The 13,253-nt window shown below is 46.0% G+C and overlaps 1 protein-coding gene across 3 annotated transcripts in view; it reads right to left on the bottom strand.

Annotated features, from left to right (window-relative positions):
* Nucleotides 1-13,253, bottom strand: part of LOC105006897 (PH and SEC7 domain-containing protein 1) — a 33,170-nt gene that overhangs the window by 19,333 nt on the left and 584 nt on the right. The window contains exons 2-7 of one of the 3 annotated variants that reach the window (XM_010865632.5): nt 12,233-12,769; nt 7,687-7,875; nt 7,011-7,091; nt 6,439-6,551; nt 6,284-6,342; nt 5,408-5,497 (exon numbers count right to left, since the gene is read on the bottom strand). In XM_010865632.5, coding sequence (XP_010863934.2) covers nt 5,408-5,497; nt 6,284-6,342; nt 6,439-6,551; nt 7,011-7,091; nt 7,687-7,875; nt 12,233-12,769 — 1,069 coding nt within the window. Of the gene's footprint in view, nt 1-5,407; nt 5,498-6,283; nt 6,343-6,438; nt 6,552-7,010; nt 7,092-7,686; nt 7,876-8,614; nt 10,346-12,232; nt 12,770-13,253 lie in introns of those variants that run through there. The other 2 variants (XM_020046801.3, XM_020046802.2) reach the window with 2 other exon arrangements.

The raw sequence follows: 13,253 nt of genomic DNA, 5'->3' as shown, positions 1-13,253 counted from the left end.
TTTTGTGTAGAAATTATTTGAAACCCAGACAGTGAACCTCAGCAAGACAAAATAATGACTCCAAAAGAGGTCCTGATGTCTGTCAGTCAAGGCAGGACAGGCCTCAAAGAAACATGAACATGATATCCCAATCAGGGCTTCATATCAAAGAAACATGAACATGATATCCCAATCAGGGTTCATATCAAAGAAACATGAACATGATATCCCAATCAGGGCTTCATATCAAAGAAACATGAACATGATATCCCAATCAGGGTTCATATCAAAGAAACATGAACATGATATCCCAATCAGGGCTTCATATCAAAGAAACATGAACATGATATCCCAATCAGGGCTTCATATCAAAGAAACATGAACATGATATCCCAATCAGGGCCTTATATCAAAGAAACATGAACATGATATCCCAATCAGGGCTTCATATAAAGAAACATGAACATGATATCCCAATCAGGGCTTCATATCAAAGAAACATGAACATGATATCCCAATCAGGGCTTCATATCAAAGAAACATGAACATGATATCCCAATCAGGGCTTCATATCAAAGAAACATGAACATGATATCCCACTCAGGGCCTTATATCAAAGAAACACGAACATGATATCCCAATCAGGGCTTCATATCAAAGAAACATGAACATGATATCCCAATCAGGGCTTCATATCAAAGAAACATGAACATGATATCCCACTCAGGGCCTTATATCAAAGAAACACGAACATGATATCCCAATCAGGGCTTCATATCAAAGAAACATGAACATGATATCCCAATCAGGGCTTCATATCAAAGAAACATGAACATGATATCCCACTCAGGGCCTTATATCAAAGAAACACGAACATGATATCCCAATCAGGGCTTCATATCAAAGAAACATGAACATGATATCCCAATCAGGGCTTCATATCAAAGAAACATGAACATGATATCCCAATCAGGGCTTCATATCAAAGAAACATGAACATGATATCCCAATCAGGGCTTCATATCAAAGAAACATGAACATGATATCCCAATCAGGGCTTCATATCAAAGAAACATGAACATGATATCCCAATCAGGGCTTCATATCAAAGAAACATGAACATGATATCCCAATCAGGGCTTCATATCAAAGAAACATGAACATGATATCCCAATCAGGGCTTCATATCAAAGAAACATGAACATGATATCCCAATCAGGGCTTCATATCAAAGAAACATGAACATGATATTCCAATCAGGGCTTCATATCAAAGAAACATGAACATGATATCCCAATCAGGGCTTCATATCAAAGAAACATGAACATGATATCCCAATCAGGGCTTCATATCAAAGAAACATGAACATGATATTCCAATCAGGGCTTCATATCAAAGAAACATGAACATGATATCCCAATCAGGGCTTCATATCAAAGAAACATGAACATGATATCCCAATCAGGGCTTCATATCAAAGAAACATGAACATGATATCCCAATCAGGGCTTCATATCAAAGAAACATGAACATGATATCCCAATCAGGGCTTCATATCAAAGAAACATGAACATGATATCCCAATCAGGGCTTCATATCAAAGAAACATGAACATGATATCCCAATCAGGGCTTCATATCAAAGAAACACGAACATGATATCCCAATCAGGGCTTTATATCAAAGAAACATGAACATGATATGCTAATCAGGGCTTTGTATCAAAGAAACATGAACATGATATCCAAATCAGGGCCTTATATCAAAGAAACATGAACATGATATGTTTCTATAAACATGATTTCCCAAACAGTGCTTTCTATTTAAGAAAGATAAACATGATATCCCAAACAGATGGAGCCAAAGTACAACAAAACAGAATAACTTTGATCAACCCAAGATTAAGAAAAAGAAAACCTTGACTCTGTACAGATTCTGTGAGTATGGCCTTGCTGTCATGAGAGGCAGACCTCTCTCACTCTCGACCAATTAAGTGCACATTGCCCACAAAATGAGGAGGAAACCAAGCTGCAATTCTGTTACATTTGCCAAATCAAAAACTGATAAACTTCTGTATCTATTAGATGAATTACCACAACATCCAAAATACAGCAGAAACAATTGCGACCCGTTGCCATGAGAAAAGGGTAACCAGTGTGGCATGGACAGCATTGTGAAAATAACCAACATTCTTCCCTGTTTATTCTTAAGTATCTATCATGCTTGTAGCATGTTGTTACAACACTATATAGGGCTAATAATAAAATGTTTGACATTACCATATTTTGAGACTTGTTTATAATGCTTAGTTACATTTTCAGATTTCTCAGTTTTTATGTTCAGATTTCTCAATTTTATGTTCAGATTTCTCAGTTTTTATCCAAACTATTAGAGCCTTTCAACTTGCACTTGCGAGTGAGAGAGGGAGATATGAGGAGAAAGAGATACGAGGACAAGAGGGAGACAGAGAGACATGAGGAGAAAGAGAAATGAGGACAAGAGAGACAGAGAGACATGAGGAGAAAGAGATATGAGGACAAGAGAGCCAGAGAGACATGAGGAGAAAGAGATATGAGGACAAGAGAGACATGAGGAGAAAGAGATATGAGGACAAGAGAGACAGAGAGACATGAGGAGAAAGAGATATGAGGACAAGAGGGAGACAGAGAGACATGAGAAAGAGATATGAGGACAAGAGAGACAGAGAGACATGAGAAGAAAGAGATATGAGGACAAGAGAGACAGAGAGACATGAGGAGAAAGAGATATGAGGACATGAAAGACAGAGAGACATGAGGAGAAAGAGATATGAGGACAAGAGAGACAGAGAGACATGAGGAGAAAGAGATATGAGGACAAGAGGGAGACAGAGAGACATGAGAAAGAGATATGAGGACAAGAGAGACAGAGAGACATGAGGAGAAAGAAACAAGGAAGAGAGACAGGGAGATATGAGGAAAAAGAGATGTGAGGACGAGAGAGAGACAGAGTGACATGAGAAGAGAGAGAGAGCAGCATGAGGAGAAGAGAGACATGAAAAGGAGAGAGACAGATGGTGATGTTAGAGATACAAGAGCAGAGCCACACACCACCGGGGGCACTGCTATTTCATAAAGCTGAAAATAAAACACTCTGAACCCAAGTAAAAGGGAGCGAGCGAGTGAGCAAGAGGGAGGAGGAGATAGAGTGCAGGAAAAGAGTGAAAGAGTGGCATGACGGGTGCGCAGGGGTGTTGATGAAACAGTGCTACACTAAAAACGAGGGAGAGGGAGGGACGAAGAGAGAGAGAGAGAGAGAGAGAGAGAGAGGGATATTTTGAGAGCAAGAGAGGCCATAAGAGAAATGTAAACTGAGACATTGAGGAATAGAGAATGGAGAGCAGTAGTGGGTGTGGGCCTATGTGCTTGTGTGCAAGTGAGAGAAAGATTTAGATAGAATTGAGATGTACCGATTCCTCTAGTGTAGATAACAGACCCAGATTGGCCCAAGTGTCACACAGAGCCTGAAACCATTAAGAACTTGCACAGGTTCTCCCCCAGGGCCATTAGACTGGTAACCAAGCCTGACAACGGATGGATTATCAATGGAAATTGATTATCAAATGCCAGTTTTTGCATGGTGCCTCCATTAGTGAATATACTCACACTTGGCAGGTCACATGTCTGATACTGCACCTTTCCACTGTCAACTGTGATCTGCTTTCCTAATGTGTGTGCTTCATATCCATTTGTTTCATTGTGTTGCCTTTTGTCTATTCTATTTTCTTTTTTGATGTATTTTGTCTGTAATACAGGGCTCAGTTGTAAAAGAGACTTTGGGCTCAGCTTGATTCCCCTGTTTAAATAAATGTTCAGTAAATGTAATAAATAAATAAAACACACCAGTGAGTGGAAATGACAAAGCGGCAAATGAGGGATAAGAAGCAGATAAACAGGGAATGTGGAAAGGCATGACAATCATTTAGTCAGGAGAAAATGAGAGGGATATAATGAGAAGAGAACGAGGAGTGGGAGGAGGTGAGGGAACATGGAGTGTACAGTGACAAAGCCAATGATAAAAACGAGAGAAAATAAGAGCAGAGTGCATAACGGTGGCAAGAGAATAGAAGCATTTAGAAAGTGGGCAGGAAAACATGTGAAAAAGGAGAAAGAGTGAGAGGGCAGAGAGAGAGGAGAGTCAGAGAGAGAGGAGAGTCAGAGAGAAAGATGACAGAGAGAGAGGAGAGACAGACAGAGAGGAAAGACAGAGAGAGAGGAGAGTCAGAGAGAGAGGAGAGACAGACAGAAAGGAGAGACAGAGAGAGAGGAGAGACAGACAGAAAGGAGAGACAGAGAGAGAGGAGAGTCAGAGAGAGAGGAGAGTCAGAGAGAGAGAGGTGACAGAGAGAGAGGAGAGACAGACAGAGAGGAGAGACAGACAGAGAGGAGAGACAGAGAGAGAGGAGAGACAGAGAGAGAGATGACAGAGAGAGAGGAGAGACAGACAGAAAGGAGAGACGGAGAGAGAGGAGAGGGGTGTGAAGGAAGCATGATTTAAAAGATCCATAGAGCGCATTAATAAAACATCTAACCCAAGTCAATGGGCTAATTTCTGTTCTCTCTTTCTCTCGCCATATTTCCTTACCCCCCCCTTTTTTCTATGTAGCTCCCTCTGTTTTATCTCTCTCTCTCTCTCTCTCTCTCTCTCAGCTTATAGCAGAGCCACAGCAGTGTACTGAAGCTATCCTGACTAAATAACAGCAAAACCGGTGGTTTCAGAATTCATGTTCCTTCATTTCCCTTCCTCTAACGCATTCTAGATACACCATTACGACCTGTTGCCTTGTGCCCAGGGGAGTTGTGTTGAAGGAAGACTTTGCAGACAAAACAAATCAAACGCCTCATCATTAGCGTGTCAACGGCAGACTACCTCACTGATTTAGATGGTCTGGCATCCGCCGGTCTGAACCAGTGGCTCCAGAAGGGCCTAATCCCATTACGCTGACCGCCAAGGGGGAGATGCCCACAGCATCATTTAATGTCATCCAGTCTGGAGCGCAGATGCCCCCGGAGGGTCAGCGCGTCTCCCCGTGGTCTTCAACAGAACCATAACCCAGGCCAGCACCATGGCAACGGTGAGCCACGTGATGTGGCGACTGAGGCAAAGCTGTGACGGGGGGGACTCAGGGGGTACGAGGAGTCACAGCAGCACAGAGCACTCAGCCGGACATACACACACACACACACACACACACTCACACACAAACGGACCCAAAAACACACACCACCCACTGCAAATGTGTGTGGGTTTGGGCATCTGTGTATCTGTGTATACACGGCCATCAGTCTGTTTGCTTGCGCGCATGTGCAAATGAGTATGTATGGGCTCATGCAGTATGTGTGTGTGGGTGTGTGAGTGCATTTACAGAAATGTACAGCGCAGTGACCTACCTTAAGCAGTGGTTTGGGAAAGTCTTGGCCCTCGTTAAGACCCTCCAGGTTGCCAATGAACTGAGTGCACGACATCCTCCGGCCGATGTTCTGAAAAAGCGGGGGGGGGACACAGGACACTGAACACACTGGACGACTGTCGTCTTCCTCATCCCTCATCTGTTATCCGAGGTTGAGTCACTTAACCCATCCACGGATTTTTCTAATGAGCCAGTTTGTCTGAGGCTCTCTGACAAACTGCTCCATCGGAAATTCCTCTCTGAAGCGAGACACGAACCTCCCTGAAACCCCTCACTCAGCCACGCCTTTTTGCAAAGACAACATATTCAAGGAAGTGATGATAAAGAAGAGGCTTGGGACCATGATGATGAGGATTGATGAGGATGGGAACTGTGACTACGAAGGTCAATGTTGATGATGATGATATTGGGGACAATAAAGACTAAATCACATAGATAATGGTGATAATGACAGTGAAACTACAGTACATTAGCCATGTTTCAGTCCCCTGGTTCTCTGTAGGCTGTGTATCTCCCAGACAGTTCTAACCACCTCAACCTAATCTGCGTACTCCCATATATTACATAAACGTCTCTGGCTTGAATTCCCGTAATCATCTGCGAAGGCTGCGAACAAAGAAGGTCCTAGACTCAGAGCCGCTCTGGAATCAGCCGACAGTTTTCATATGGACTACATTCACCACAGAGAGACCGGAGCATATCGCAGCCAAAAGGCTGATTCCAGATCAGCGTGGGTCCTTATTCCTAAATCTGCCAGCAGGGGTGACGCAGTGGAGCCTGGAGGGATGGGAAGGCAAAGAACATACACGCACACACTCACACACGCACGCGCACGCACACACACGTCTCTACTTACATGGCCATGCAGGTCAGTGTTCAGTAACATCAGGGCACAGGTCAGGGTGTGAATGGCGTCTAGATGAGGAGGGAACAGACCTATTAGCATGACGACAGGGCTGTCAGATGTCCTCCTGAAGGCGTGCCAGACGCCACACGCTGCCATGCTCTTACCCTCGGTCGGGATGACTTTGGGGTTACAGTGCAGGTACCTCCTGGAGAAGTGAGACAACACCCGCTCCCGCTCCTGAGTCTCCCCCATCAGGGCAAACTGTCTGAGGAAGTTTCTGGAACACACAAAGAGCAAAGTGTTTTTTCGCAACCTCAATCTGATATTTCCGGTGTCTCATGGAGCTGTATCCTGACTGATTATGGTTCCAGCCAAATGGTAACTTACCTCATTAGACACAGATCCACCTTATACTGATACATTGACCACCAAGCCCTTTATTAATTCAACCAGGCATCTTTGTTCTGGACCTGAGTGAAGTATATTTTAGGCTGCCATGCCTAAGCTAGCCACCAGAGAGCAGCGTTTCCCTGAAACTACAGCGACCGGATCAATGGGACACCAGAACCCAGCATCACGACCAAGACAGGGTCCATACAACATCAATATCTAGAAATCCAGTCATAAAATTAAAGCCCTTGAGATCCAAATTAATTTATAGAAATGTATTTGTCAGTGACTTAGAGAATCAGTCAGTCAGTGAGTCAGTCAATCATAAACACAAGAAAACACTGACCTCAGAGCCTGGTCCAGAGTAAGACCCACGAAGTTAAAGAAATGCAGATACTCCTCTGCAACCATACGACTGAAGTCATTGCTGGTGAGAGAGGAATGAGAGAGAGAAATTTAGAAACAGAAAACAAGAGAAACATAGGGAGAGCGATAGTGAGAGAACAGGAGAAAGACAGAAAGATAAGATGGAAAAGGGGAGAAAGTGAAAAGGGAGAAACATTTTTGTTGGATGCGGGTTCTCCCAGCTCCAATACACAAGGCCTTTAGCCTGTCAGCCAACATCAGTTGAACAACACAGTTGGGTGTGTGTCAAAACAGTGGTTCCCAGGGTACATCGGTAAGAGACCCGGGAGCTGCTTTCATCTTAGATTCCTTCCCATCAGACACACAGATGGAAGTACAGTCCATCAAGCAGACTACATAGAAGATATCTATTTGTTTTAGCACTACACTACACTAGCTATACAAAGATAACATTTGATTTAGCAGTACACTAGCTATACAAAGAGAACATTTGATTTAGCCGTATACTGCACAGACGTTACGCCATCCACCTTTGACAGTACACCACAACACGTAGAAGATACAAGATTCATTTCAGCGTTATTCTGTAAATTGCAAGACGTGGTATACATGGTGCAGAGAGCGGCTGATTGGACGAGACGGCATCAGGCGCTCACTTCTTGCTGAGGTGACGGGCTACATCGGACTTCCTGAAGCCGTCCAAGGTGAAGAGGCGCTTGGCCAGGCGCTTGGCCGCCTCTCCGTCAGCACGGTTCCCATTGGTCAGGGTGTCACTGCTCCCCAGACCCAACCGCTCACTGAAGTCCTGGTCCAGCTCAGTGTCTGTCGCCAGACGAACCTTCTCCCTGAAGACAAACAGGTTGACTTTTTAAAACGTGAACCTTCTAAGCGGTGCGGCATCGGTAAGCGTATAGGTAAAATAAAAGGATGGGTTGTTATAGAACCTCCTTGAAATCTCTCGTTTTCTGTTACTTCCTCTCTCTGTTGGGCACCCAACAGAGAGCCTCCTTCAAAGTCTTGAATTCATGTTTTCGTCATGTTACCTCTGGAACCTGTTACAGAACATTGAACTTCTCTATATCTTTTTAAATGATAAAGGATGACTAGTTTCAGCAGAAGCTTAAGCCATGACATCTTTATCCAAAAAGACAGGCATGGGAACTGTACATGAAGTATGCATGAGAAAACACAACACACATTTTACCTACCACAATGCAGCACAACAAACATTTTGTCCTGTCAGCTGAATGAATGGCTACAAAACCGGGTGAAGGCTGATTACCAGACACAGTTGTTTCCCTGTTTCATATATCAAGCCATTGAAGGAAGTGAGAGGAGAAAGGAGATATTTGTGATATTTCTTCGATCTAGGCCTATTAAAAGTTGCTGTTGCACTAGAAGCACACAGCTTTCTAACAAAGGATTTACATCAGGGGAACCTCAAAGCCAGTCACAGTGCGGTGATTACAGTACCACCCTGAAGGGAGGACAGGAGAGGAGCGGACGGAAGAGGACGCAAGGGGAGAGGACAGGAGAGGACAGGAGAGGACAGAAAAGGAGAGGACAGAAGAGGAGAGCTCTCACCTCCGCCGGGAGCTCGAACGGTGAGTTGGAAGGTACCTGTCATCTCCATGTGAGCCGTGCCAACAGAACACAGAGCAGGCCTTCCCTGCCGTACCCGTCCCCCCCCTGTACGAAGGGTGCCTCAGACTAGCTCCCCGACTCACCCCCCCTGTCCTTGTCCTGGCTCCCTGGCCAGATCGCATCACCTCCTCCCCCCTGTTCCTCCGCTTCCCTTAGCGCATCCCTCGTATTCTAGCCCAACAGGCCCTGACGTTCAGCTAGCAGGTCACTCCCTTTGGCTTCAGTTGAAATGTGCAGTTGTACGAAGGCACTTGGAAAAGCTGGGTTGTGCCTTTCCTTCGTATTGTGTTTATCTTGTGCCTCGGCAAGAGAGGTTTTGTCCCGCAGGGCCTGGTTCGGCTCTCGTTTGCTCTCTCTGTTTGTTTCTGTTTTTGCTCCGCCTTCGTTGCTCTCTGTTATCCTCCTCTCATCCACTGTGTAAACTTCGGCAATGTCCGCTGCCGACCTTGAACGCGGAACTTGGCCGCCTTTCACTCAAAAGCTCTCCGCTGCTCTCTCTCCCCTCCCCGCTCTCCCTCTCTCCCTTTTCACAAGCTCCAATTACTCATAGTCATTAGGTCCATCTTTGGACGAGGTCCACAGAACATGTTGTCCACCCGGCTTCTTAATGGAGACACAACCACACCAACATAAACACAGCGAGACAGTGCCAGGGAGAACTCCCACTGGTAACCCTACACTGTAGGGTGTGTTGAATTAGAAACAGGATTACTCCTTTTAGTTTCTTCTGGAAGAGAACGGATGTGCTCACACTCTGCCTTGTATATTCACGTGAAGAGGAGACCGTGGAGAAGGGCCCACATGGGTACTGGTCTCCAGCTCGGAGCTGCGTATGAACTTGGAGCCAAGAGTGTTATCTCGGCACAGTGTGATTACATGTTGAACAGGTCCCCGCTGATAACCATATAGGTTAGGTTTAGGGTTAGGGTTAGGTTTAGGGTTAGGGTTAGGTTTAGGGCCTATTCTGAGCACCAGCGGACATCGTTGAGGCACCCATTCGCTGTATGCAACTCGCCGCCGATAATCATCATAATCCGTTACATCAGCGAGGACTAATTGAGCAGCTATCACAGCGCTGCTCAGAGACCATGAGAGAATTCAGCCTCCGCTTCATGGGCCCATCGCCACATAATTGGTCCACCTCTGTCCGTCTAAAGGGCAGTTCGTCACAATGGGCCTCTGTCTAACAACGGCACAAACCATCTCAAATGGGGAGAGGGAAGGAGGGGTGAAATTCCAACTGCTATCAAAGTATGAAGAGGACTGTGAATACCTCCCCTCTTCCTGGATTCCTGTTCTTCCAGGGTTATCAAAGTCGTCCGTTTCCAGTAGCTGTGGTAACGAATAGCAACGTCAATATTTAGCAAATCCAGTGGAATAGAATAGAACAGGGATCGCAAACGCAGCCGAAGATTCCTGTTGTTCTGCTGGGTTTGGTTTCTAAATGTGCCTAAATTCGAAAAAACACCCGGGCTTCTAGGTCGGCTAAATCAAAATCCCACAGACTGAGGCATGCCTTCTTCACAAATGGAATCATTGAAAATGTCCCCAAACCTATTAGCCACTTTAGCTTGTTTGGTTTGGTGAGTGGTCATCGGATTCGTTCCGGTACACAGCTTGGACTTTATAGAGGCAAGGGTTCGCTCTTTCTCACACACCACCCAGAACCGGTTCTGTGCCTCTAGTGCGACGAGAGGAGGCCGAGTAGTTCTCTGGAACGGGACTGAGGTCACTAGCCTGGCGACCAGCAGACAGGAGTGGCTCTGGGCCAAGCCCTGTGTACATAAACACGCCTAAACACACACCAACCACACACACACGCAGACGCACACACAAAAAGGTAACTTACGGCAGACCCCACAAATGACTCACAAGTTTAACCATAAACCCACTGGCAGACAATCTGTCTGTCAAGAGCCACAACACGCTACAACATGGTACTTTAGCGCCATCTGGTGTCTGTGATGCAAGGTGACAGTCCCACTGGAGTGCTGTCGAACGCAATGAGATCCTGCCGGCAAACCCCTCACGTCCCCTCTCCCCTCACTGCCTCGTCTTCACTTCGTAACCCACTGGAATATCGAGCTGGAGGTCCCTCTCCTCTGACCTTCTCCACCAACGAATTTGGGAAAAGGTGACATGAGGAGTCGAGATCTTAAATTACCAGGACACTCAAACAACCAGGCCGCCAGTCCACAGCACCTCAATTCCTCTCTAAACTAATTACAAATCCCACCAGATGGTGCCGGGTTTCCAAACCCCTGACAGATAATTCTATTATCATGACAACCCGTGTAATCAATAGATCGGGGGGAGTTTCAGCTATGCAGCTATTGACGGGTCAACTGCCTAATCACTGCCGTTGCTAGTAGTTGTGATGCGTAGGGCGCGTTGAAGGTGAGGGCTGTGCTTTCCACGGCCATCTGCCTCCGTCACTAGTCACCTGTTCCATCACACACACACGCACGCACACACGCACACACGCACGCATTCTCCTAATGACCTTTAGTAACAGCTCGGCTCTAAAATCGCACTGCAGCAGACTAAGTCCTGGGACTGGTGTGTCTGGGAACTGAGATTGGAGGACAAAGGCATTATATTTCAATGTCTCAAGGAGATTGTTGTGAAAATGGGACACTTGCTAATGGAAATCTTTGCGTATGAAGAAAGTGTCCCCTTCACACCACACACCCTACATATAGATATTATCCTCATATTTAATCACCTTCTCTGAAACCTTTTAATTTTTGTATATAATTTTATCCCAATATTGTGTTCAATTTGTGATGATGGACTTTGACTCCGCAGCTTCTTATCATACTGTGTGCTTAGGCAGTTTTTATTTACTGGCACAACATCTGATAGAAGGGAACATATTCCTTGGCCAACAAACACCACTGAGCTCTCAGACCACCGACCTACCACAAGAAGTAGGGTGTGACCTTAATACAGCCAGTCTGTCAGAAATGTATCAGATGTGACCTTTCATACAGTCAGTCTGTCAGAAATGTATCAGGTGTGACCTTTCATACAGTCAGTCTGTCAGAAATGTATCAAGTGTGACCTTTCATACAGTCAGTCTGTCAGAAATGTATCAAGTGTGACGTTTTATACAGTCTATCAGAAACCTATCAGATGTGACCTTTAAGCTGTGACCCTTCATACAGTCTGTCAGAAGCCAATCAGATGTTACCTTTCATACAGTCTATCAGAAACCTATCAGATGTGACCTTTAAGCTGTGACCCTTCATACAGTCTATCAGAAGCCTATCAGGTGTGACCTTTTATGCAGTCTGTCAGAAATGTATCAGGTGTGACCTTTCATACAGTCTATCAGAAACCTATCAGATGTGACCTTTAAGCTGTGACCCTTCATACAGTCTGTCAGAAGCCAATCAGGTGTGACCTTTCATACAGTCTGTCAGAAATGTATCAGGTGTGACCTTTCATACAGTCTGCCAGAAAAGTATCAGGTTTGACCTATCATACAGTCTGTCAGAAGCCAATCAGCCGTGGCCTTTCACACAGTAGCATAACAGTAGTGATGACATCACTGACCTGTTGAGAGACAGGGAGGGGTTGCTGCTGTACGACATCACTGACCTAGGGAAGGAGAATGTGGGGTTGCTGTACCAGCTGCTCCCCAGCCTCCGTGCCGCGCCCCCTCCCCCTCGCAGGGGCGTGTCCTCCGAGCCACTGCTCAGCCTCTCACTGGAGGGGGCACGCGTGGCATCAGAGTCGCCCGTCATCGTGATGATGGACTCCGATAGGCTTGTCCCCCTCTCGTGGTGGGCCAATGGGGCGAAGCTCAGCTTCACAATCTGCCGGGCGCTATGACAGATCATCTGACCGCCCTGGATCTCCGGGGTCAGAGTTGGGAGGTCAAAGGATAGCACCGTCTGGGTGCTGGAGGTCAGCAGCTCTTCGCTGTCCAGGTCCAGGCTGCAGTAGGACGTGCCTTTGGCACGGTGGGACTCCATGATGCTCTCAAAATGGCGGCTGAATGTGTCTTCGGAGGTAACTCCCAAACGAGGGCCGGACACGAGGATGGGCGACTTCAGGACCGGGAGGTTGTCAAAGAAACTGTCCAACGGCCTAGAGGGAGAAAGAGAGAAAGGAGGAGAGGGAGAACCAAAAACAGGAAGACCTTTCTGGGTCTGTGGTGTCTAATGTTCCGGATTAATGAACCTCAAAAGTCATTTCAGAGGAATTGATCTTGGTTGAAAAACTCCTCTATTAGTGCAGTGACTCGCTATGTACTGGTTTGACCACATATGAATGAAAAAAAGACACAGTCTGTCAACCAACTGGTCTGAGAGGACATCCAATAAGTGCAGTTCTCGTGGGAACGCTCCCAGCTGGAACACTCCCATTTTCATTCAAAGCGCCTTGAGCTCCACTGTAAGTGACACGGTCAGGTGCTAAATAAAGCAGTCTGTCGTGGACATGCAGTCTGTTGTGGACATGCAGTCTGTTGTGGACATGCAGTCTGTCGTGGACGTGCAGTCTGTCGTGGACGTGCAGTCTGCCGTGGACGTGCAGTCTGTCGTGGACGTGCAGTCTGTCGTGGACGTGCAAT

Source organism: Esox lucius, chromosome 5, assembly GCF_011004845.1.
Source record: "Esox lucius isolate fEsoLuc1 chromosome 5, fEsoLuc1.pri, whole genome shotgun sequence".
NCBI classification, from domain to species: domain Eukaryota; kingdom Metazoa; phylum Chordata; class Actinopteri; order Esociformes; family Esocidae; genus Esox; species Esox lucius.
This window is presented reverse-complemented; position numbering and strand designations above follow the sequence as displayed.